The sequence below is a fragment of the Alosa sapidissima genome, chromosome 16, assembly GCF_018492685.1.
Source record: "Alosa sapidissima isolate fAloSap1 chromosome 16, fAloSap1.pri, whole genome shotgun sequence".
NCBI classification, from domain to species: Eukaryota; Metazoa; Chordata; class Actinopteri; order Clupeiformes; family Clupeidae; genus Alosa; species Alosa sapidissima.
In genome coordinates this window covers 31888224-31913961 of record NC_055972.1, presented here as the reverse complement: position 1 = coordinate 31913961, position 25738 = coordinate 31888224, and the positions used below count along the sequence as shown (strand labels likewise).

Below are 25738 nucleotides of genomic sequence, written 5' to 3'. Positions count from 1 at the left end.
AGGCAAAAAGTAACGTGGTAGTTCTTTTTTATCCCCTCCCCTGCTCTCTTAAGGAGTAAAGAGTATCATACAAATAACATATATCATAAGTCTACTCTTCACATCAAATATCATTTGGGTGTGTGCAATTTACATGATTTTTTTTTTTATTTGGACATGTTTCACGCCTTAAAACAAAAACAATTTCTGAGCCTGAATTATCAGGCATTTTTGAAGATGATGTCATAGGCCTTATGGACATTTATTAGCATAGCCTAGTAGATAGATAGATAGATACTTTATTGATCCCTAGGGGAAATTCAAGCAGAGTAAGCATGATAATAACATGATTGGAACAAATCAGACAACAAATAAACTTGCTTGAGACACAGGCTTTTTCAGGCCAACATTACAAATGCAAGCCTAGTCTACCCTATTTTATTTGATGAAGTTGATTTGAAATGTTTTAACCTGCAGCCTAGGATACTTGCAGTTTAACTAATCATGTTGTGAGAACAGTGTTCCAGATGAGGCCATTCTGAAAGTTTCTTAAACAATACATCATGCCAATCAGCATTGCTTTAGTCTTGGAATGACACATGCCAGTTTAGGAGCAATTCATCTTTAATTCACATTAGCCTTTACTATACTGATAAAGTTTTAAAGTTGTCTGAATTTGCTTCACTTTTTGCCCACCTAAATTGATCAAACTTCATGTATTCTTCATCACAGAAACTCGTTGTAGCCTATACAGTTGAACACAATAGCCCACGTCTATTTTTTCACATGCAAAAACAGCAACATAAGGTTAGCAATCTAATATTGCTGAAGTCACAACATGTTGCTACACTGCTACGCTAATTTACACGTTTTGAATACTTAATTCTCAAAGTTTCAACTATCCCACCTGTGACATCCCTAGACATCTTTCCTGGTAGGCTCACATCACTATTCCAACTGACATTTCAGACACACCTGCGCTTGCACACACTTTCACTTCAAATGGGATGAGAACCGTGAACTTAAGTTTCAAAATAAAGGCGATAGTTTATTTTTTGAAGCTTCAGACTTTCTCTTGGGAAGCTGTTAGGCCCATCTTCTCTAATGTAGCTGGCTAGACCATGTCATTGCCACATACACAAGTGGGGGCAGAATTGTGTCAGAGTGACAATGCGTTGGTTGATTTGGTTACAAAGTCACAGGTTAAGTTATTGTAATGATGCTATTAATAAATAATGAGCTGTACAGTAAAGCCAGACTTTTAAAGTCTTTATTTTTTTTAAAGGATATCAACTAATTATTGTTATCGTCAAAATCACAAAAAATAGAGATTTTATTTTTTGTCCATATCGCCCACCCCTAGTACCCACCTGACCTGTTGGTCAACCTGCAACCATAACTGACTATAATACATATTGATATTTTTTGAATGAACCAGCCCTAACACAGATATAATAAAGCATTTAAAAATATAAACGTTCATCCTGTTAGCTTGAATTTTAAACCATGAGTGAAATATGAGGGGAGAAAGAAGGAACAGCTGTCAAATACCAGGATGAACTGTGGATAGTCCCGACACATCTTGACAATGGAAGAACAGGCATGTCTTCTAACATTCTTCACAGCTCGTGTGCGGGGTGCCTAAAAACACACAAGTTCAAGAGTGGTTCAGCCATTTTATTACTGACTACTTTTTTCTGTCATTCTGGCCATTATTGACACCTTCACTACAGCCACACATTGAGGAAATCAAAAGTATTTCATTTCATCGTCATGTGTGTTCATTTGGTTTTATAGTCATCTGTCAGTCAATGAAACGGAAGTACATCTGACCTTGTTTTCTTCTACCACTTCAAATGTGATGGCGGCAAACAGCTGCAAAATGAGAGCATAACTCTTAGTTTACCTTCAACGACTACAATTGACAACTGAAGACACTAATGAAGCTGAGGGTGACACAGATTTAATGAACATACCTTAGAGAGCACCTGAGGAAGAAGCTGTGGCTTGTGTGTGGCATATGGGAAGAGTGAGGAAACATTGGTGAGGACACAGGACAAAATGAGGGGGTCTCTTGTGTCATAAGACAGGACCATCTGTAGCAGCTCAACGCCTTGTTCAATAGGAAGTCTCTGGACGAAGGAAAGAAGGGAGGCATCATTATAATTCTCAACATCTTTTACCTTTGCAGCTTCTGTGGTTTGCAGTTCTGTGGTTCAGGAGAGACATTCACACAAAAATGTAAGAAAGGCCTTCACTGCACAACGTTGGCAACTATGCCAAAACTCCATAAAGCTCCTTTAAAGTAACAGTAAGCAACAATAATGCAAAAAATCCTCTCTTTTTTTCGGTGTAGTGGTCAGGTGAATTAGTTTATCACCACATCATCACAATTGTGTTTCCCCTTTTTAAATAATAACGATAACTGAACTCACTGGTTTGTGTACATGACGTTAATATTTTGCAGTCACTTCGTCTGTTTTTATAAGCCAGAAAGATCGATATCCATGGTACCAATGGATAGCCCTGTTTCTCCTCTTTCATCTGATATGCTTGCCATATCTATGCGATCACGGGTTCGCGAGTAATTCAAACGAGAGTAATGGGTGCGCAGGTGAACGCAGAGAAGTATAGACTGTAAATATGATGCAATTTGATTTAATTTCATGATTTTTTTTAATTTTCATACTTGATCGTACTGACAAGTGCGTAGTCTCTTTGGAAAGCCCCACTTCTTCTCTGTCATGCAATAAAGGTTTTATCTCGTTGCGATGAACAGTCGCGGAGCAATGTAACAGAGAAGAAAGGGTGTGTTTTTTGACGCACTTTGCGTCAATCGGGTTCTAAGGGTTAATGTTGCTTTTCTCTTGACCAATATGTTTGTTCTGACTGAAAATGACACTGCCACATGGCTAAAGGTTTAATCAACTTTTTTTATATTTTTATGAAAAATGGCATGTACAAAATTATTCATAACGTAACCTTCTCAAAGTAAACGATAACACTAACACAAGGGGCTACATTAAGATTTTTGGAGGAAAAGATCAGACAGTCTGCCGAGAGACCTGCCCTAATAGGCGGCATTGGACCATTAAAACACACAATGATCCAAAACATACAACCAAACAAGGCAGAAAACAATATGAACATTTTAGAGTGGCCCAGTCCAAGTCCAGAGTCAATCCGTCAAAAAAGTGAGCACAAGGCCAGAGTGATGGCAAATAATCGTTCCTGCCACAAACCCGGATTGCTGTTAAAAAGGTGGGGTCTAGAATCATTGTGGAGAGATGGAGAGGCTAGGTATTATAAGAACCATTTTGAGAGCTGTGAATGCAAATAAAGATGTTTCCATTGATTATTTAAAAAGGTTACGACTCATTTTGGACATGCCATTTTTCATAAAAATGTTTAATTGCTTTATGCTTCGCATTTGCTCCGCATATCCATCTGGGAACTTTCCGTTGGCGAACGTTTGGGAAGGGGCGAAAATATTGGTTAGCTGATTGGATAAACCATGTGTATCACCACCTATGTTGGTGATAGACGGGCCAATCAGATCAACAAAGTGTTCTTCTAATGACATTTTTTAACATACAAGTTAGGTAAGTAGCTAACGTTAATGGTTTTAAACTTACCATTTGTATGTGACATGAACCTCATCAACGACAATCCCCACCAAGTTTTCATGGTAGGCTACACTTCTGAAGAAAGCATATTCCTTCTCGTTAAGTAGGCTAACTAAGATTCAGGGCTACCAAACACTAACTGGAATTGGCTGTGAAGGATGTCTGTGTCCTTCATTCCTCCCAGCTACATTGCAGAGACTCCTAGCTTCCCCACGAATACTCGAATATTCGGATAAAACTTCAGCGATCGCTATGCTCATCTCATCCATGGAAGTCGCCATGTTGTTTAGATTGAACAGTAGCTTCTCGTTGTATCACACCTAAACCCGCCTCAAAACCAACGCTGATTGGACGTTCGTTTGGCAAACTGCTCCAGATTTTCTCTATCGGAGAGATGCCAGACTGATCTGCGAGTGACAATCTGAAGCTTGTGAGATCAGGATGGTCTTACGAGGCTATGTTTCTATCACATTGTCTTACAACCTTTAGCCATGTGGCATAATAAATCATTTTGTTCTTAACTTTACATGGTACCAGTGCTGTAGTCACTATGCCTCGAGTCCGAGTCCAGGTTTGAGTCCCCAGTGTTCAAGTCCAAGTCGAGTCCACTACTCATCCGAGTCAAGTCCGAGTCGAGTCACTATTGATCCACGTTGAGTCCGAGTCGAGTCCCTATTGATCGAGTCGAGTCCCTATTGATCAAGTCGAGTCCAAGTCCAGCACTAAAGTAAGCATAGCCTACATGTCGTTCCATTTTTTCCCATTGCAGATAAAAAACCTTAAAAGCAAAACGGACAATCTTCTGTCTCCAAGCAGGGGTGCCATCACTTGTGTGAAAGTAGTATTGCCAAATTTCTTGCCAAACCCAATGTGTTGTATTTATTATATCGGAGAGAATACCATACCATAGCCATACCATAGCCTATAGGCCTACTCATAATAAATGAGCAATCCACATCCCAATCACACAGGCCATTAAGTTACATTATGCTGTTACTGACTGCTGACAATTGTACTCTGTAGGCAGTGTTGTAAAAGTTCATACTTCACAAGAGCTAGATGGACGTTGGACTGGCCTATTTTGTAAGAGGTAGTGTGGATCATAAAAGGGCATCCCCCGGGCATTTAAAAAAAAAAAATTCTGGCTGTTAAACAGCCTACACAATTTTAGCGCAGTTTGGGAGGGACAGAAATAGAGCAGGGCCCGTCTTGGTAGCTTCTTTCCGACTCCCGTGATGTGAACACTGGCTACCTGCAACTGCATAATGTTATCACTTCACTGACACTATGGAGACATATTTCACGTCAACAATAGAGATGAAAACTAGCTTTGGGTTAACGGAGATGCAGATCATCTGCCTAATTAACTTCTTTGCGCAACAGGCCACATTCTACGTTCATTTCAGCAAGAGGAGTGAAATAAATGTTTTTTTAAGCTGCCATTGCCATAGGCTACTATCTGCTACGATATTCATCTGTTAGAAATAGAACAAGTTGCTATTTCCTTTTTTTTTTTTCGTGCAGTGGATTAGGCTATCAAATCGCTCGTTTGAACAGTAACAGTAATCCACTGTTGGTTTTAAATATAGTTGTTTCTGGCCTACCCACGAGAGGTTCAGTTTGTCAGTTTCACTTGCACAGACACGTAGGCCTACATTGACACTCTACATGGACACTCTACTAGGCAATTTAATGTTATGCTTCTATATTTTATGACACCAAAATTAAGAAGTATGCTATATCTTGATCGGGAAAACTTTTAGTTTATTTTTCTTTCAATCCGATAATAGCCTGCTGCAAATTAACAGACAGAAGCACGGCAGGGCACGCCCTAAATGAAAATGAATGAATGGAACCTCGCTTCTCTCGTCAGTCAGGGAAAAAACTGTTCACCAAGTCACGATGATCAGCTATCCAGCAGCAGTGTGTGATGTTTAGCCTAGGCTGAGTGTAATCTTAGGTAATGTCATGTATGAGAACTAATATTGCCTGGCAATACTACATTGAAATGGCGGCGGCCATGTCTCCAGGCATTTTGGTGTTACGTTAAGTTAACGTTAGTTTGCTTTGCATGTGAACATGACGTGACTTGTGATGTAGGCTATGACACAAGCAGTAGCCTAACATTCCCTTGCACTAAAATTAGCATTACAAATAATTTAGATATTAAAATCATATAGCAAATTATAGCCTAATGACATACTACAATTCTAGCCTTATGATATATTACAAAAAAAAGTTGAGTCCTCGACGAGTCATCGCGAGTGCAAATGCACGAGTCCGAGTCCAAGTCATTCAGTGCTCAAGTCCAAGTCAAGTCACGAGTCTCTAAATTTAGCTAATGACTCGGACTCGAGTACTACAACACTGCATGGTACACATACATTAACCCTTTCTAGCCTCATTTACACCCTGAACCTGGCCATTGGTCACTTCAGATGTCTACACAAGGACTCGTTTATTGAGGGAAGGTCCTTATGTAAGGCCAACAAAAAATTCTGAGATGGGTGATTGGAGATAAGTTCAGATCTATGTCCTCATTCAGGGATGACTTCCCTTTGGTGAATGTCGTGTGTTCTTCAGAGAACTGAGGTTAGATTCATAACCATACGCTCTGACATCATATTAAAATTCATTTTGATAGTATAATGTGGTCATAAGGAAGACATTACATTGATGTGAAACAAGAGAATAAGTCTTTTCCTGCCATGAATTCTTAGTGCAGGGGCAGGCAAGTCACAAGGATGATTATGAGATAATTGAGCCTGGCCAGATGTAGAGTACCCTTACCTGTTTCTCCAGAATTTTGAAAAGCTGACCCACCACACTCTCAGTGAAGAAGGTCATTGCATCCCATTGCACTGCAGAAGGAGAGAGAATGGAGCACAGCCCTTCCCCTATCTTGGCTGAGCACCAAAAAACAAACAAAAAAAAAACAAATAAAATGAGAATGAATCTCAATCTCAACTAAACTGAATTTTTGAGAAAATGCTAAATATTCCCTTGACTGATGTATATTGAACAGGGCATAGTACAAGTGAATAGTTGCACTGGTGTCAGTCAATGTGACATTGTTTCAAGTCAAGTTTCAAGTTGAAGTTTATTGCCATTTCAACCACAGAGTTGACAGAAAAGTGCCTTGGTGTGCTCACAACTAGCCTGGCTAGCGCCACCACTTCTCAATGAGACGTGGTCTGGGAACCAAACGTTAATTTTCTCGTATTTGAAAGAAATGCCCAGATCTGTTTATTGGGTGCCACGGATGTCTATCAAATGCGTCTGTGCATAGCTCATCATCGTTTTGCTTTCCCCCCTGTTCTGTGATTGGTTCCCTATCTGAGGCAAAAATTAGGGCGGTAGTTTCCAGGCTGCCTTAGCAGCGTGAATCAAATCGCACGCAAGGCAGCATGGGAACACCCAGGCTAGCTCACAACACAACATGACGACACATCAAGATGATACCAAATACAACACCACATGAACAGCTAGCATAAAAAAACTAGTTTTAAAATTCTGAGTGTTAAATACACTATTTTAATGTAGTTTAACAACAACAGCCCACATTCTGCATTCCCACCAGCAAGACGAGTGAAATCTTGTTTAAAGCCATCATTGCCATAGGCTATTTGCAACGATTTACCTGTTAGACCTACAACAAGTCGCGATTTCCATTTTGGTTTCGTCCAGTGGATTAGGCTATCAAATCGCTATGCTGTTTTCATGGACAGTTACAGGAATCTAGCCTGGCCTTGGCCTGCCTACGTACTTCCGCTCGATTTCTTTTCCCTACAGTACTCCGTCTGGAATAGGTTGATTCTCCCTTGTTTACTTCGGAGGTTGGGCAGCCGAACCAACCAGCGAACAGAGGGCGTCCCTGAGAGCGATTACGTTACCCAGGCATGGTGTTTCAATTACTACGTCCCCGCCCCCAAAGCAGACGCTTGGAATACATCAACGTAGGGAGCGAAAAGGGCTTATACTTATGAAATCTTTGAGCAAATGTGAATAAAAGGCACAAATAAGGTTGGTGTGAGTTATTTTAGCTCTTTCTAGTTTAGCCTATTAACAGGAGTGTCACAGTGGAGTAGGATGTTATATCGTCAGCTAAACTTTAGTCATAGATTTTGTCACTTGAAATAGGCGTGAAATAAGTGAAAATCTTCTTGTTCTATTGGCAAATGCCAGTTAATTATGCTTATTTGAAGTAGTATGTCCACAAAACAAAAAACTTTCACTTGTAAGATTTGCCAACAGAACAAGATTTTCACTTATAGCTTAAATCGTATTGTTTTTTGCGTGAGGGCATCGTGATACCTTTCTAGTATCGGTACACCGTGCAACACTCTGACATGTCAACTGTGAGACCTTGCATAGACAGATTAGTTAGATAGAAGATTAATTAGTTAATTTTTTTTAATCGTTTGACAGCCCTAATTATGACTTCATTTCTGCTGTTCATTTTCTTTTCTTTTTAATAGGGAGGGAGGCTGACACCACTCACATATTTTGTTTGATTTTTCACTAATTTTACACATTTAATTGTACTCTGCTAGATTTTACTCTGCCGTCACCTTAATAGTTGAGCCATTTTATTCTACATTGTTATTTTAATCTGAAAACTTGGTTGCCTAATGTAACAATGTTATAGACAACAGCTGATTTTGTGTCCCGTCACTGTAATGTTTTGGACCTACAGAGACTGGCTTTTCTGCTTCATCTCCCAGGTTACTGAGAATAGCATTCCCACACAAACAATGTTTTTTTCACAGATCTAATTCACAGGTCACACTCTTAGGTCGGAAAACTTCTAAATTCCAGACAAGGAAGTTGTCCTACTGGGCAGGACCTTGGTTGGGCCCAGAGGTATTTTGGCCATTCAATGCAATGGGAGTACATAATTTGGAGCAAGCTCTTCTAAGAAGGTTGACAGCCAAAGGGTCATATCGTTGGTCTGATTTAGCTTAATACTTTATGAATAATCATAAGTTATGATGTTTGGTGTGGTATGCTATTTAGAGTCTTAAATCATTTTATTTTCTGGCATTCTGGCTGGTCAAGTCATTGCCGGTCAAGCTGGCAGGGAATCAAATTTCTTTGTGGTGTCGTTTGAGGTAGCTCAATGATTACAGGGGTCTGTATGTGTCATTACGAAAGCTGTTCTATTATATTAATCACTGTGTTCACTTCTGTCATCTTGGCTAGCTAATGTTAGCTACTTACTCAGTCACAGCTTATTGTCCAAAAAATTATTTCAAATGTAACAACTTACATGTTGTATTTCCAGTGTTGATGGGACTCATAATCTGGTATTGCAACCATTCACTGGTGATCAGAAATGCCTCCTCGGGAACAATTCGACATGCCAAACGAACCACCTCACCCTGTTGAGCCCTAAAAGCTAGAGACATCACATATTAAAATAGTGCCAGTTATACATACTGTGGGCATGCATATATATATATATATATATATATATATATATATATATATATATATATATATATATATATATATATATTTTTTTTTTTTTTTTATTTATTAGGGGTGTAACGGTACACATAAGTCACGGTTCGGTTCATACCTCGGTTCGGACATCACGGTTCGGTACGAGTTCGGTACAATGGAGGGAAAAGCAAAACAAAAATGCAGAAAGCATTTTTTTTTGTACATGTCTCAGGCTGTACCACCTAGTGTCATACAGTCTCTACCCTGAGCTATCTGCAACAGCCTGAAGTGTGTAAGATGTAGGCTAAACAGTACAATAAGTACCCAGACTCCATCTGTAACTTGTAAACAAAATAAGACAATCAGCTATAAAACTGAAAATAGGCCTACAGCATCTCTTATTTCTGAAAGTGCAAATTACATAGAAAAAATATTTTTTTAAAAATCCACTTAAGCAAGACCTTCAACATCTGTGTTTAGTTGTATATGGAAGGGTCTACAATTTGCCTCAATATTTTTTTTATTGTGTGTAAAGTAATAATCTAGCCTACTAACTGAAAATATCACACTATTTTGCTTTTTTAAAAAAAACGAAATTGCTCCTTTCATTTCATAAACAGACTACAACTAGAAGTCACGTGACTTTGCCCTTTGACGTTAACTCACAGTAGCATGGTTTGTTTATTAGCCTGGTTAGCGTCGTCACTTTATTTTACTGTCTATGCACTTAACACTACCAGCTCCTCATGTGAGAAGTTACAAGTTACCCCAACATAAAGGTAATTACCACATAGCTATAGATTTACATAGCTTTCTGTCATTACGAAATCATTGAATTTAAGCCATAGGTTTCGGCCCTATTTGTATGTGTATCCAAAGGCTGCTGAAGCGCAGGGGAAGTTTTTTCCCGTTTTTCCTCGTTTCAGTGATTGGTAGCCTACATCATCTGGGTGATGGCTTCGAATATGTGTAGCATTTTTTCCACTCACATACCCAACAACTGCTAAACAACGCCAACACACAGTTTCATCTTATCCACCACTCTTTCGCCTGTACTAACGTTACTGTAACTGAAGTTCTCAAACTTGCGATCTTAAAGAGACCAGCGGATCCTCTAACTCTTGTGGGTCTAACCTTAGTGCTGCTAATGACTGACGGACTCGACCGACGACCTGACAAAAAAAAAGAAAACATAGGCGCCAAGAGCTTCAGAGCTAAGGCGAGGCTACAGATTAGCGTTAGGTGTCGCCAAAGAACTCCTGTAACTCTCGCTACTTAACAGTAATTGCGCATGACATTAATTAATCCGCACACAAGTTTTATGTATTTTTAAATAAATTCATGCACCGAACCGTGACGCCCGTACCGTTTCGGTTCAATACGAATACATGAACCGTTACACCCCTAATATATATAGATGGCAAATATAAAAATGTATAAACGAAACCGGCAGAGGTTTCGTTTTCCGGACATTTTGATGATATGCCGGTCAAATATCCTATTATCGCTTCTTAATTAGTCAAATTGAGGGAAACTGGAGACAGGCTATGTAGCTTAAAGAATTACATAATCAGGCTGTATAGAATGCAACATGTTCATTAGCCTAACTTAAACATGCCTAACAAGATCTAGCCAGTATCTTTTCATGGACAGCAAGAGTCCGCTTCGTTCGTTGTTTTAAAAAGGCTACGTTGTTTGTTGCTGCTACCCACGTTATCTCCAGTGGTGATTGTTCAACTTACACAGATGCGCACACACAAGAATGAGCGCTCACACCACTACCCCCTAATGCTATGCCTCTTTATTTGAGAACAATAAATTAAGAAATGTTTCCAATTCTGGGAAATGTTTAGTTTCTTTTTCTTTCGGCCGCGGTTCAATGATACCATTTATTGTGCCAGAAATTATCCGCGGACCAGCAATCTCCTCATCGAGGAGGCCCTAACCCTGCAGATCATAGACAGAGAACGCATAGGCCTACTGTATGCTTTGGGTAAAGAACACTTTGCATGTCCAGTGTAGGCTACACAGAGAATGATAGTGTCCTGGAGCAGGCCGCACCCCCCGCAACTCCACTTCCAATGTCACTGATTCCGAAAGATAGGCCTACGCCCAACAGCCGACACTTCTGCTTTTTATCTGGTGGTGGTGGAGTTGACCGGACATCTGAGGCTTCAGACGTTACCAATTTATCATCCATCGCGTCTGGCCTCTGAAAAAAACTTAACTTAATTCTAGTCTGCCTGGGCCTGGCCATGTTTGAACCGCCTCACTCATTTGTTCATTGTTTAACATTGACGTTTTAAGCGTGCGCTTCCTATTTGAAATGCAGCATAGGCTATGCGTGTTGTTTAATAGCTTACTTTTCAAACGGTAGAGCCTGTTCATTTAAAAACATAGCCAGAGGACGTATAATATAGGCTTACATATTAAGGCTTATTTTCAAATTCAGATTGCATTAGTGGACGGGGTTATTAGCCAATTTCAATCGGACAATTTGACTGGAGAGATTTAATTTTGTCGGACATTTCATTTTTTTTCCCGGCCAATGTCCAGTAATTACCGGACAACGGAAACCCTGACACACACACACACACACACACACATATATATATTTATTATACGGCTCTTCACAATGCTAGTAGAACGCTCCATTGACTTGAATGGGATTTCCCAATGTTCTACGGTTATTTTAAGTCTAAGTTATTTTCATGTAATTACCGCTGTCAATGGCAACGGGTTTTGTGCTTCTGATTTAAGTCTTTCATATCACTCCGCAAGTAGTCCGGTCGCTTCTTGCATTGGAACTTCATTCAAAAGTGAAAGCAGACGGTTGATCAGCTGTGTTCAGCGCATGTTGCAAACTATTTGTTTCTCAGCAAAAGCCATGACGAAACGGTAACAACAAATGAGAGTCTTGAATGAAAGAGACATATCGTGGAGTTTATTTTTTCGTTTTGGGAGGTAGCCGTATAATAAGCGGGATAATGTATAGAACGCCAGTCATTTAGTGCTGCCACTAACGACTAATTTTCTAACAACTAATTTTTCGATTAGTCGACTAATCTAAACGACTATTTTTTTTTTTACAAAAATCAAGTGTTTGTCATTTCGTTGTGTCCATTTTATTTTGAACTCAACTGAAGGGAAAACATAAAATATAGATCACCCTACTTTTGTTAGAAGCTTATTAAATGAACTGTTCAAAAACATTGTGTAAAAAAAATAAAATAAAATTAAAATGCTAACATCAGATCTAATGTCAAACCTTTGATATACTTTACATGCCAGTATTGCCATGGACATTGACAATGTTCAATGTTTGTCAAACTTCTTTGACCTGAGGGCCGATCATGGCACCTACATGAACCCACCTACATGAACCCATCAAATTATCATTATATCACATCACAATTATTATTGTTATGCTATATTGTTATACACTTCAAAGCAGCCAATGTTTAAAGTGCTAACATTGTTCACAAAAAGTTTGTGAAAACATGCACATCAGAGGACTGCTTTACCAATGTAAAATATAATTACAATAGTGTCATTGCTTTTGCATGGTTGCATGATAAATACTTCTCAAAACAACAGCAATTATATGGGTGCCACTGTTTTGGGATGCAAGCATCATACACTGGTAGGCAAATATATATATATATATATATATATATATATATATATATATATATATATATATTATATATATATATTATATATATATATATATATATATATATATATATATATATATATATATAGTATTTTGTTATGTTTGGTATCATTTTAAAATGGGAGACTCTGAGCTTTCATTTAAATCCTTTTGTGAACATTTTGGATAAGTACAGACAACCCTGGAGCTCTTCAAACTTTTAATCACACACATTTTCCTGCCTTTCCGCCAGTCATCTTTTGTCTTTTAATCCTGTGGCACCAGGGAGCATCAGAGAAACAAAATCCAAACACTGAAATACTGGCATGACCCTAAGGATTCATAAAATGTATCATTTACCCATATTATCTGATTTGGAGGGGGTGATTTTCAGTCTTATATCAGACATGGCGTTTGAGAAATATACATATACATAATGTGTATAAATTAAGCAGAACACTGACATAGCTGAAAATCTAAAAACGGTATAACAAATAACAAATGAGACATGGATTCCTAGGTTTTAAGGTGTGGTAAGCCCAATTATGACATTGGCATTACTGTAAAAGGTCAAAGTCATGACCTTTAGGCATGGTCAATAACATTTTATGACATTTTCGCACAGATTGCATCATTCAAGGCCACAACACTAATCAAAGTCTTTGTCAGAATCCTCATCAGAGGAATAGGATTAATTCTCATCAGCAAAGTCATCCTTCTGGTTTTTGCACTGTCTTGCATGGCATAGGTCAGTGCAGGCCAAGTTGTTGGCAACACACTGACATGATGGAGTGACACAGGCCCCGTCCACACGGAGACGCTTTTTGGGTTCAACGCACAGGTTTTGCATCGTCTTGGCCGATCGTCCAAACGAATCCTGTAAACGCACTGCCCGAAAACATACTTTTTTGAAACCTGGTCCCAGGGTGGAAAAATTTGAAACCGTAGCCCTTGCGAGTTCATTTGGATGGCAAAACCACATACTTGCGTCATCACCACACAACAGCTGCCCTGGACTTGACACTTATAGTATTGCCTAACAATACTAGTTTTCATACATGACATTGCCTACGATTACAGTCAGTAGGACAAATATCACAACTGGTGCTGCCCAGCGCCAATAGCTCATGACTTGGTGGACTGAAGTGTTTTCCCTGTGTTTTCTTGATGCATTCTAGCTACTGTCAGTGACGCGAGAGAATTAGTCAGAAGTTATTAGGGAAGTGCAGGGTAAGTTTAAATTAATTTGTGCATAGTGCCAGTATCATTCATGTATTTTACATGTCTTACAACATAAATAAATGCATTCATAGTCTAGTGAAGTCAGATATGAGCATACAAAGACGCTTAGAACTCCTGTTAAGCCTATGGTAGATGCGCACTAAATGCAAATGCGCGATTTGATGCAGGCAAAAGTATTAACTGTTACTAACGAAGGTAGCCTATTATAGCAATATTATAAATGTGGCGACGGAATAGCCTAGAACTTGGGTAGGCCTAGCATTTAGTATGCACTTGTGGTGATAGCCTAAACTAATGTGAATCGTGGACTATCCTACGACCAAAGAAAGTAAAGGAGATTATTTGTACCTGCGTTAGCCAAATAAAGGACGGGACTGCACCCTTCACAAACCGTAAAAATTAAGTTTATTAGTTTTACAGTTGACAGTTCACTATAGTCCACACAAACAATTCTGGTTTCCTTGCACTAGCCATTTGTCGTAGCCTATTCTGTCAAGCTTTGGTCAATTTCTGTAACAGAAACAGTGGCACCTATAGGCCTGGGATATGAAGTAACGTGTTGAGTCGTGTTGAGATGGATCCATTTAGACGCAAATATTCTTGATACGGTTCCAGGGAAGACGGAGGAAAAAAAGATCAGTTCAGATCAGTATGTGTGGACTAGCCCACAGTCCCTCCTGCATGAGCAGGACAGAAACTCAAGTACTGCTTGTGGACCAATGGAGACATTAAACCAGTCTATGGAGAGCTGCAAGTCACCATCTTGGTCCACTCTACAGTAGACCTCCCATGCTCAACTGGGGAAGGAACTTCAGGGTTGTTCTCAAGGCATCTTCTCCAGATAGCACCTTGATAGTTAGCTCTGAGACAGTGCTTCCTGCGAGAATCTGAGCATGGAGGTAACTGCCAGGATTCTATGCCTTTCTTTGCACAAAAAAGTGCATACCTCATTTCATTGATGTTGGTGATTCTGGACTTGGAGCTGTACATTAACTCCTGTAAGGCTGTTTTCATTCTTCTGAAGTTTTAGGGCTGACACTTTACCACCACCTGCAAATGCACTTACAGTGTCGCGTGTGTGTATGCATGTAAACTAGGCAAAGCCTGACACAACTGTGAACCCAGACTACGAGCGAGTTGTGAGATCTTTATGTAACTGGTGTGATTCTTTGTCCCCGTCTTCAGGAACAGGTCACATGTGAGTGTGTCACTGGTAGCCAGGCTTATCACCAAGACATCAGGGTCGTCAGACACAAGGATGACAGATTTGTGACTAGTCCTTGAAGCATGGCATCTCCATGTGTTTGATAGAAGCCTCATTATATACATCAAAAACAATGTCAACACGGGTGCTGTGACTTGCTTCAGCTAGCACAGTGTACAAGGCATAGTCTGCAATATCAGCAAATGTCTTGCCATCACCGTTCAGCTTCTGAACAAGTGCCATGCCATCTATTACACAGGTGGAATTGAATGGCAATAATTCAGCAACACATGGGAACTTGAGCAGTTGCTTGGCAAGTGAGGATTTGCAAGTCTTCCTCACATTGCCATCTGGTGAAGCAAGAGCCCACGGAAGTGATCCAAGGGGATGAGATAACACCTCCTTCAGGTTGAGCTGTCTACTCTGTGCAATCAGTACCATCTGGGCAAATATTCGATTATCAGCTTTGAGGATAACTTCTTTATTCCTTTATTGCATGTCTTTGCCTTTCCCTACATTGAGGAGAACGTTTTCAGTTTCATCTTGGAGAGTGGTGCATGGAACTGCTTTGCAGGAGGATTACTCTCAACACGATCAGCAGAGAAGGTTCTGTAAGCATTCTTGCCAATGGTGTGTGAATTTAGAAGGTCTTCAGCAACATCTGCTGGTGCTGTACTTCTAGTAGACAGAGAAACAAGGGACTCACCACCTGCAAATGGATTTATCCATCTAGAATCCAACAGATCCACAGTGCTTGTAATGTGTTTTTCGTCTTTGCCAATTCTGCTTTGTCCAAGGTCCTTGTGAGAACAGTCACTTTGTTGGAGTCCCAGGGAGCTTTTCAATATACAGGTAAGTGCTTTTGTACTCAGCAGTAAGGTAATATCTTGAGACACCTGCTGGGTTCAAGCTGAACCCTTTTGTGCCTCCAGCTGTCCGAGTGTCCCAATTGACAGTTTCCTCTAGGGTCTGGTCAATCGGAACCCTGCCAAATGTGTTTGTTGCACTCAGCTGAGCCGAAAAGCCACCTTCACCGAGAAACATGTACAGATCTGGTTTCTCATGTTGAATATGGCTCATCTCTGAGTAGTAAGCAGTGAGTGACCTTGCATAATTCAGATTAAGTATAAGTACATATGCTCTTTTGATCCCGTGAGGGAAATTTGGTCCCTGCATTTATCCCAATCTGTGAATTAGTGAAACATACTCAGCACACAGTGAGGTGAGGCACACACTAATCCCGGCGCAGTGAGCTGCCTGCAACAACAGTGGCACTCGGGGAGCAGTGAGGGGTTTGGTGCCTTGCTCAAGGGCACTTCAGCCGTGCCTACTGGTCAGAGTTCGAACCGGCAACCCTCCAGTTACAAGTTCGAAGTGCTAACCAGTAGGCCATGGCTGCCCCACGGCTTATCATAGGCAAATGTCCAGGGGATGATTGATCGAATGCTAGCCATGCGCAATGCCCAGTTTCCTTCACGTGATGCCCTCACAAGGTTTAGTACAACCTCAACCATGTCAATATATGACATCCAGAAGCTGGCCAGTGGACCTTGCTGAGACATGAGATGCTGCAGGAATTCACAGAAGTACTGATGGACCTTTCTGAAGACTGTACAGTCAAGTGATTCTTCTACAGTGGTTGATGATATACCCTCAGAAAAGACACTCAAGTCTAGGGGCAGGATATCTAAGAGATCGTGGGCATCAGGATGGTTCCCTGTGAGCCACTGGGGAAACTAATTCCAGACTAGCCTCAGGAGGGCTTCATACATGATTTTGTACTTATGGCCATCCAAAACACCACTGACAGATCCCTCAGCCACAGCTCTAGATTCATTGCATATGTCCCTTAGGCCTGCAGCCTGGAAGCGCTTCCCAATCACACCCAAGAACATTCAGATGGTGTGAAAGACTCCAAGTCTTGGCACAATGTTGGGAAACCTGTCTCTATGTACCCACAGAATTTCTGTAACTTTACAGTAGAGAGCCTGATCAAAGGCAACTGACATGTTGCTGATGTGTAAGGTAGTCATGATTTTTTTTATTTGAAGGAGAATCTGGGTGGCAGGGGCATTGATGGTTGGCAGATAGCTGACAACACTGGGAATAACATCCACAGAGTTTGATGCTAAGATGTTGTAACCTCTACAGCTAGGGACGCTTTGATTTGTGACAGATATCTGTCTTGACCTCAACATAGGATCTAGTTGGAGGACCACACCTAGTTCCCACAGCATACACTGGCAGAGCTGGCAAAGATACAGAGACAGTTCTTTGTTTGCTCTTGGGCACATCACAAGTCTAGGCAGGACCGAACATCTGAGGCTGCACTGCTATACCCTTGACCCTAAGGGATGTTTCACGCCCTGTCAGTGTCTCTTCCAGCCTGTCAATATTGTCCCTGGCCTTGAATGTCATAAAATGTCATTGACCATGCCCAAAGGTCATGACCTTGACCTTTTACAGTAATGGCAATGTCATAATTGGGTTTACCACACCTTAAAACATAGGAATCAATGTCTCACAATGTCTGTTTTTAGATTTTCAGCTATGTCAGTGTTCTGCTTAATTTATACACATTATTTTCTCAAACGCCATGTCTGATAAGACTGAAAATCACCCCCTCCAAATCAGATAATATGGGTAAATGATACATTTTATGAATCCTTAGGGTCATGCCAGTATTTCAGTGTTTGGATTTTGTTTCTCTGATGCTCCCTGGTGCCACAGGATTAAAAGACAAAAGATGACTTGGGCGGAAATGGCAGGAAAATGTGTGTGATTAAAAGTTTGAAGAGCTCCAGGGTTGGCTGTACTTATCCAAAAGTTCACAAAAGGATTTAAATGAAAGCTCAGAGTCTCCCCTTTAAAATGATACCAAACATAACAAAATAAAATATTCCAATATAGATTTTCAGCTATGTCAGTGTACTGCTTGATTTATACGCATTATTTTCTCAACCTTAGTTTACATTATGTGTGATAACTCAAAACAGCTACTCTTGTCAGATGGCCATCATACATCATTAAAAAGCTGAGATTCCAGGCTTTCAGAAAAGGTATGGTAACCTTTGCCACTTTTTCGGTAACGACCAACCCCTCTGGCTCACGGACTAATAGTGTATTAGTCTGTGCTCGTTTTTTATGGAAGTTGCATAAATCCACATCATTCTATTAAATGTCGTTTCATAATTAAATAGCCTTCCAATAGGTGAATCGGAGCTTTGCTACCAACGTTATCGAGTGGTTTCAGTTTCGCCTGCGCACACGCATGCATTGAATGAACGCTCATACCAGCATTTAATTGTATGCCTCTATGTTTGATGACACTGATTGCAGAAACGTTTGTTTTCTTTTTCTGTCGGTCTGCGGTTCCTTGATCAATTGCGCAGCAAATTATCAGACGAAGCCCCGGGAATAATTTCACTCCACCAGCAGTGTCCACGTTGCGGCTGGTGCTCGTCCGCGGCCCAAAGTTTGAGAAACGATGGTCTAGTCAACTTTGAAAGGCGACAGGAGTTGAGGACTTTGCAAATGTCAGCATGTTCAAAAGAAGTAGGCTACAGGCACTTTGCGCTTCTTACCACATAGGTTACCTCACATTATCAGTTGGCTTGAACGCTAAAAAATATACGTTGTGACCTATTGACGGAGGACCAAAGGACGAAACCTCCGCTGGCGCGTCGGGGTCCTGTTTGCCCTGTCAAGACTTATTTTCAGATAATGACCGGCGTTCTATACATATCCCTTACATACACACACATATATATATATATATATATATATATATATATATATATATATATAATGTAGCACACACATTAAGATGTTAACTTACAGTTGAAGAAAGAGTTGAAGTCTTCATCACTGTCAAAGTCTCCTCGGGAGTACTCACAGCTGGGACTGTCATTTTTGGAGGGGAACCCTGTCTATCAGAGTAAAAGGTTTGGAAATTATTTGAGAAAATTTAGCTTGTAAAACAAATAAATCATACAGAGAGATTTATAATGGCACTACCTTGACAAGGTTTTTCATAGTCTCCCTCAAGTACTTTACAGCCATTTGGATAACAACAGGGTCCTTTGAAAGGACCTCATGTCTAAACAAGGTTCCCCAGGTAATCTGGGTAGAAGATTTCAGAAACTGCAAGCAGAGAGTCGTTAATTAGTACAGCAAAGGCAATTTATTATTATTTGTGTAATACTAGTGACAATAAACAAAAAAAAATATTAATCCATCACCTGACTGGGATGGGTAGTGAAGGCTAAAAAAGCCTCTATGTATTTATTCAGATTCCGTGGTACGTCAACTTCTGCAGCAGAACCCTAAAGACACAAGCAAAATACAAATAAATTGCTTCAACACATATTCTGATGCTGCACATTAATAATAAACTGGCAATCTACACAGCCATTCAAAAGTTGGGGGTCACTTAGAAGTTGCCATTCCACTTCATTGAAGACAGATTCCCAAGTTGACTGACATGTTTGTTGCATGCATCCGTCCTCTTTTTGGAGGAAACAGGTTTCCATCAAGCGCTGTCCACAGGCTGTAGCATGGCATTGCAAACTGGAGTTACAGCTTTACATGCTTCCTCTGTCTGGCTTACTTCATCTGTCATCTGTTCTTTTACCCATCTAACTCTTTTCATCAGCCAGTCTGACATATTATAGAGCTAAATTTGTCTCAATAATATTTGTATATGGGCAGAGAGGGGGATCTACAAATATTTCTTGATTTGCATGTGTTTTGATATCTACAAATAAAAAAATAAAAAAATCATATTTGTAACTCGTATATTAATTTTTACAAATATAGACGTGCATTTGTAAATAAAATGCCATTTGTAAAACCGAAAATGTCATTTGTGAAATGTGATTCTGCATTTGTGGATCACCAGCACACGCATTCTTCGCTTTCCAAAGTTACGTGTTTTTGAGACGTTCTTCGCATGAAAGTCGCACAAATGCACACGTAAATAGGCCTAATTTAATTCACCAGCACACAGAACTCGCAATCCACAAATAAAAAAAAATCATATTTGTAACTTGTAAATTGGTTTTCACAATTGTAGATGTGTATTTGTAAATGAAATGGCATTTGTAAAACTGAAAATTGCCTTTGTGAAATCTAATTTTACATTTGTGGATCACCAGCACACACGGTTTTCGTTTTCGCATTTGTGGATCAGCACATGTGTTTTTGAGACAATCTTTGCGGCAGAGGAGCCACCCAGATCGACAAATAGCCCACCTCTAATCCGCCTGCTGACAGACTTTCTAATCCAGTAGATAGCAGTGTTGTTCTATGGGACTCTAGCAAACCTAGTTCTTAAATCTAAGTTAAGCCTTTTATTACAAGCTTTTTGATGGAAAAGTGGTGTTTAATTTCCATAATCTTTGTTTAGTGAAAGCATAAAACAATCAATTTGTAAGCGAAATCAAGAATTACGATTGAGTTTGTTTATCGTTACCTAGCAACCGAGGCTTTAAGTGTTAAAACTTATTGCAATTTCATAATGTACAAGAAATGCGGTAGCGCAGTGGTTAGAGGAGCGAGGTTTGACCCCAAGGATTGTTGGTTCAAATCCAGGATTCTGCCAATGTTAGTTTTGGACAGGATATTTACTTGCCAACACAAAAGTTGTAAAAGTAGGCCTAGCCAAATAAGAGTTTGTTAGCATGTGTCTACAGTTTAATATATATTATAATATATTTCCTCTATCTGAATGGTTGCCAAGCAACGTCGAGACGCAGCTACTTTAACTTTTGTATCAAGTTATGGTAGAGCAGTAATATAGAACGAAATGTGGTCAAGGTCTATGTTTATGCTGCATTTTACAACGGCATCGAACGCGATTCAGCCAATTACAATCAAGGACCGGAACTATCAGTTTTAGAAGTGCATTTATATTGCTAGCTAGATGCTATGATTAGTGAGAATAAGGACTTTATTTGCTGGTTGGTTGTATTGCTTGGGCGGTGGCAGATAAAACACCATAATTCACAAAGCTGTTTTCTTTTAATGTAGGTACCTTCAAGGCTACTTTAAGCTGGGACAGGATAGGTCTAATTGAGTCTATGTGTGTGTGGAAACCATTATTATTATTCCATTCTCACAGTTTTATATGGCGGGCTGAAGAAGTCTTCAAGTCTGAAGAAGGGCAGTAGCCCGAAACGTTACTTGGGTGATTAAACAGTCAACGTGGAGCCCAGTGTGCAGATTCAATTTTGTTCTTTTATATGGCGGGCTTATCATGGTAAAGTAGCTTATCAGCTGGATTTATTTTTCCTCCGAACTGGATGGAATAGAGCGCAAGGCAGTGCTTCACGTGTGCGTGCGTGAAGGGGAGAGAGGCAGATGGAAAGGAAGATTCCTGGTGATATTTAAGCAGAGTAACATCCTTCAGTTGAACTTGTTACAATTAGGCCGTGGAATGAAAGGGCTTTTTCGTAATGTTTGCTAAGCCTACAGGAGCGACTGTTTTCCTAAACTGCATTAAAACGTGAGCCCTATATGAGGCGTTCCTGACTAACGTAAAAGATAGCAATTTGTGGGTTGGGTTGATATTTAATGCAACTAGGCCATTTAACTAGGCCAACTCTCTCTGTGTCTCTCCATTCTAAAAGGATATAAGGCACATTCCATCCAACTTTCTATCCATTCACCCTCTTCAAACCATTCACTCATCCACCCATTAAACTATCCATCAACATCCATTGAACAATCTGCCTATCTACATCCATTCAACTCTCTGTCTATCAAGAGCCATTACAATATCTACATTTAACTTTTAAACTATATACTCTGTCTCAGTCTTTAAGCATACAATCTGGCTCTCAAGACTACAGATTTTGTTCAACTATTTCCTCTGCCCACAACTGTTTCAAAATAAATTTCCTTGCTACAATAATTCACTATTAAATAATTTAACTATTTCAACTACTCAACTATTTAACTGTTTAGCCATTTCAACTGTCAGTTGTTATCAACTAAGACTCCAGCCAACTGTTTCCTCTGCCCACAACTGTTTCCAAATAAAAGTTTGTTTTGTATTTTATGTTAATATACAGTATGTTTTGCATTTTCATGCACTGGTAATTTCCTCGAAATTACATTTTCTAGTTATTATTATTATAACCTTTTCTTTTTACCTTTTCAAGAATGAAATGCGACTCTAACCGCTTAACATACAAACATGTTGATATAACCGTTCTGAAGGTCTGGACTGGGGCAAGAGAGTTATTATTTCAGAGTTTATACTTTTTGAGAAATAGGGGATTAAAAATGTTAAAAAGCTCATTTTCCCCCCATAGACTTGAATGGAGGCTGTGATGTCATTAATGGCCTAAAGCCAGCTGCGCTCCTTAAGCTCCCAGAGTAGTTCCCGGGCTAATCAGAACACTGGCAAAGGTGTCACCTGTGAATCCAACTGTCTCAGCTTCTAATGCATACAATCTGGCACTCCCTAAAACTACAAATCCTGTAATTAACTTGTGCGCATGCGCAGTAGCTTTCTCCTAGCATCATTGACTCCTACAGAGCACTTTACGCCATCCTCTTGAAGAAAGTTTACGCTCTTGGTGTCTGCTGAACGAAACCACACCCAATGTAAGTTACAATTAATTTGTGTTTTTTATTCTAATAGAGTGTGTGAAGTTTGTTTAAAATGACTCGGCTAGTTATCTTCTAATCAAGCAAGCAAGCAAGCAAGTTGGCGTTAACGTTACCTGTTTAACAACAAACTCTAGAGAGGACGTTAAGTTTAACTCTAGCAAGTTTGATAATATTGGTATTACGTCGTGTAAGTTCATACCTTAATTAAGCGATAACCGAGTATTCAGTAGGTAAGTTATATTACATTAGCTAGACCTCGGGAATGTTTCTAGGGTTGTGTGCAGTGGCGGCGATAGTGCTAAGCCTTCACACTCAAATTGTCAGCCACCTTTCATAGCTGGCCTGACGAGGGAAATGGCCTTCTATGGCAAACAGTCACTGGCTGAAACTTAGCCTTCGTTTTGAACTATGTTTGTATGAGTGGTAGGTTGTGGCGTAAAATGACTTGATTGTAGGCTTAGCTGTTAGTTTGTTGTTCAGTTGAACATATTTATCTAACAATTGTCTCTTTTTTTCCCCCTTCTATTTCTGTTAGGTGCCACTTCACTCTGCTACTGGAGGATCAGGCTGACTGCAACTGCTATGGATGACCGGAAAGCACATTACACGTGAATTTCTGTAAGCAGCTTTCCATCCACTATTGTAATTCCTCTGGCATTACATTTCTAGTTAAACATATTATATCGGTATGACAATATTGTCTCAACTACATATCGCTTTCAAAAATATATCGGTCGTAGTCGTAATACCGATATATCGCCCAGCCATAGCTGAGACCTGCTCTTGACACTCAGACAAATACCACATGCATAATGAGACAAAAGTACACAAATAATATGGCCTGCTTGGACCCTTTTTATTGCTGCTTATGGCTATATATCTGATTGATTTGGTGTTGTTTTAATGGCAACATGTTTTTTTCAAAAACATGTAAATAGTAAGTGACCCCAAACTTTTGAATGGTAGTGTAACTGATACCTGACTATATGGTATATAGTTACTCACCACAAGTGAACATAGTTGGCTCCCTAAAGCTGAGAGCACCTGACACAGCCTTTTCAGGAAAGTGTAATGCCTCTCCACAACCACAGCTGTCTTATCGGTTCTAAATAAGATACATCAACAGACTTGAGCAACTCTTTACTAATCCCTAAAAATATCAAAAATGGTAAATAGTTTTAAAAGCCAACAACAATATATAACAATATATTCTAGATTATGACCTTGAGAAGCGTGCTGTTTACTAATACTCACATTGTAGAGGATTTGTTGCTGATAGCTGCCCCATCTGCAGACCTAAAATGAAGCAAAAGTGAGTAAAATTTAAATATATATTGTTCACAAAACAGCATCGCAGAGGCTGGGACTGTTGCTTGTGTGTGTTCACATTTCATTTCCAATGTATTACAACTTGACATACTGATTAAGGTAATTTCAGAACGGAAATATTGAATGGTCACTTACTGCGCTGCAGAGAGGATGTAGTGCATAGCGACATCATCAAATAGCACCATGAGAGGTTTCCTATCCTCCAGTTTCCCCTAAAACATGCATAAATTAGGCCAGCTGAACTCACAGGGCCTGGTGTAAAGCCAGACCGATATGGGATTTAGATTTTTTTCTCCCATAACAAAGTTCTGATCAAGGTCGGACATATGTAATCAAATACGAAAAAACTATCTGGTTTCCTAATGAAAGGTTCTTATATAGTAATTTGTTTTTATGAAATAAGATCTGTCAGATCTTTGTTCTGTGATAACCACATTGTCACAATCTACATTGTGAGCAGTTTATGCTTTGACTCTACCCCTTTATGCAAGCAAAACACATTACAAGTATGTTTGATCTGTTACTTTACTTGACTTTAAGCCTGTGTAAACCATGCACTTCCTTACTTGCTGTAAACACATTTGCTGAAATGCAAGACAGCAAAGGTTGAAAGATTGAAACTATGGAGTAGTGGGTGTTTGGGAATTAACGTTAGCTCAGAGCTCTTGTTTCAGATGCTCACATTTATTTTGTGTGCATTCTACAAGGTCAGTTTACAAAGCACTGACAGGGCCACCAAGGACCGTGTGAGCGAGTCAACAGCAGAAAAACATTTTAGCAAACAGAATTGTCCCAGACAGATGTTTAGGATACTCATCTCCAAAAGCAAACCATGGCATTAACAAACGTTAGCGTTGTGGCTAACTAACTTAGCTGTTAGTATGGTCAAATAATGAATAGGTTGACAGTTGAAAGAGATTACAGTGCTGTTATTAAGTTACTCGGCATAGCCGTGTTTATGTTTCACAAATACACCAACAATCAAACTAACCTCACTCAAACAATGCTAACGTTAACGTTACCCTTTACCATTGCTACCTTTGGACATAACATTAAGCTGGTTACCAATGGCTCTAAGATAAACGTTACTGCAGTAAAAAACAAGCATGTCTGATTAGCATTCTCAGGTTTATTTCGGCTTCAAGAAGAAATGGCAATTACATTTCACAGGAAAATCATCAAACCATGAATACACACAAGCCACAAAGCTGTGAAACCATAAGCTACCGTTGTCGTTTGTTGTAGGAAGTGAAGTGGAACCAAGTCAAGTATGTGTCTTGCAGCAAGTCACTGTGCCCTCTGCTGGACAAACCACACAACTCCAATACTGGAAATGCAGCCTAAATCAAGGATCAATATGCGGCTTACCTTTACTGAATTTAAAAATATTTATCAGCCGTTATAAATGGCGATACCGATGCCAAATATCGGCTCACCAATAAATCGGTCGGGCTCTAGCCTGATGTACTAAGAATTACCGCCGAATTATCACCCGTTTCTGATGCTAATTGCACCTTAAAACATGGCATCGTATGTACAAAACAGATTGCACGTGAATCAAAGAGCATTTTGCCTGCCACTGGAGCGCAGAATGGCTATCTGCGCTTTTCTTACTCATACATATGCATTTATGGGAAGGTT

At 39.7% G+C, this 25738-nt stretch overlaps 1 protein-coding gene and 1 long non-coding RNA gene across 2 annotated transcripts in view; one reads left to right on the top strand and one right to left on the bottom strand.

Annotated features, from left to right (window-relative positions):
* Positions 1–25738, bottom strand: part of LOC121684730 (exportin-5) — a 43996-nt gene that overhangs the window by 8948 nt on the left and 9310 nt on the right. Inside the window, exons 8-18 of the mRNA XM_042064779.1 lie at positions 24233–24309; positions 24023–24064; positions 23774–23873; positions 19393–19476; positions 19169–19294; positions 18990–19080; positions 8875–9003; positions 6396–6511; positions 1956–2111; positions 1813–1854; positions 1531–1620 (exon numbers count right to left, since the gene is read on the bottom strand). Of these exons, the coding sequence (XP_041920713.1) occupies positions 1531–1620; positions 1813–1854; positions 1956–2111; positions 6396–6511; positions 8875–9003; positions 18990–19080; positions 19169–19294; positions 19393–19476; positions 23774–23873; positions 24023–24064; positions 24233–24309 (1053 nt within the window). The remainder of the gene's footprint in view (positions 1–1530; positions 1621–1812; positions 1855–1955; positions 2112–6395; positions 6512–8874; positions 9004–18989; positions 19081–19168; positions 19295–19392; positions 19477–23773; positions 23874–24022; positions 24065–24232; positions 24310–25738) is intronic.
* Positions 5802–24859, top strand: LOC121684733. Its single transcript, XR_006023188.1, has 3 exons — positions 5802–5895; positions 23196–23198; positions 24849–24859. It is a non-coding gene; the product is annotated as an uncharacterized LOC121684733 (long non-coding RNA).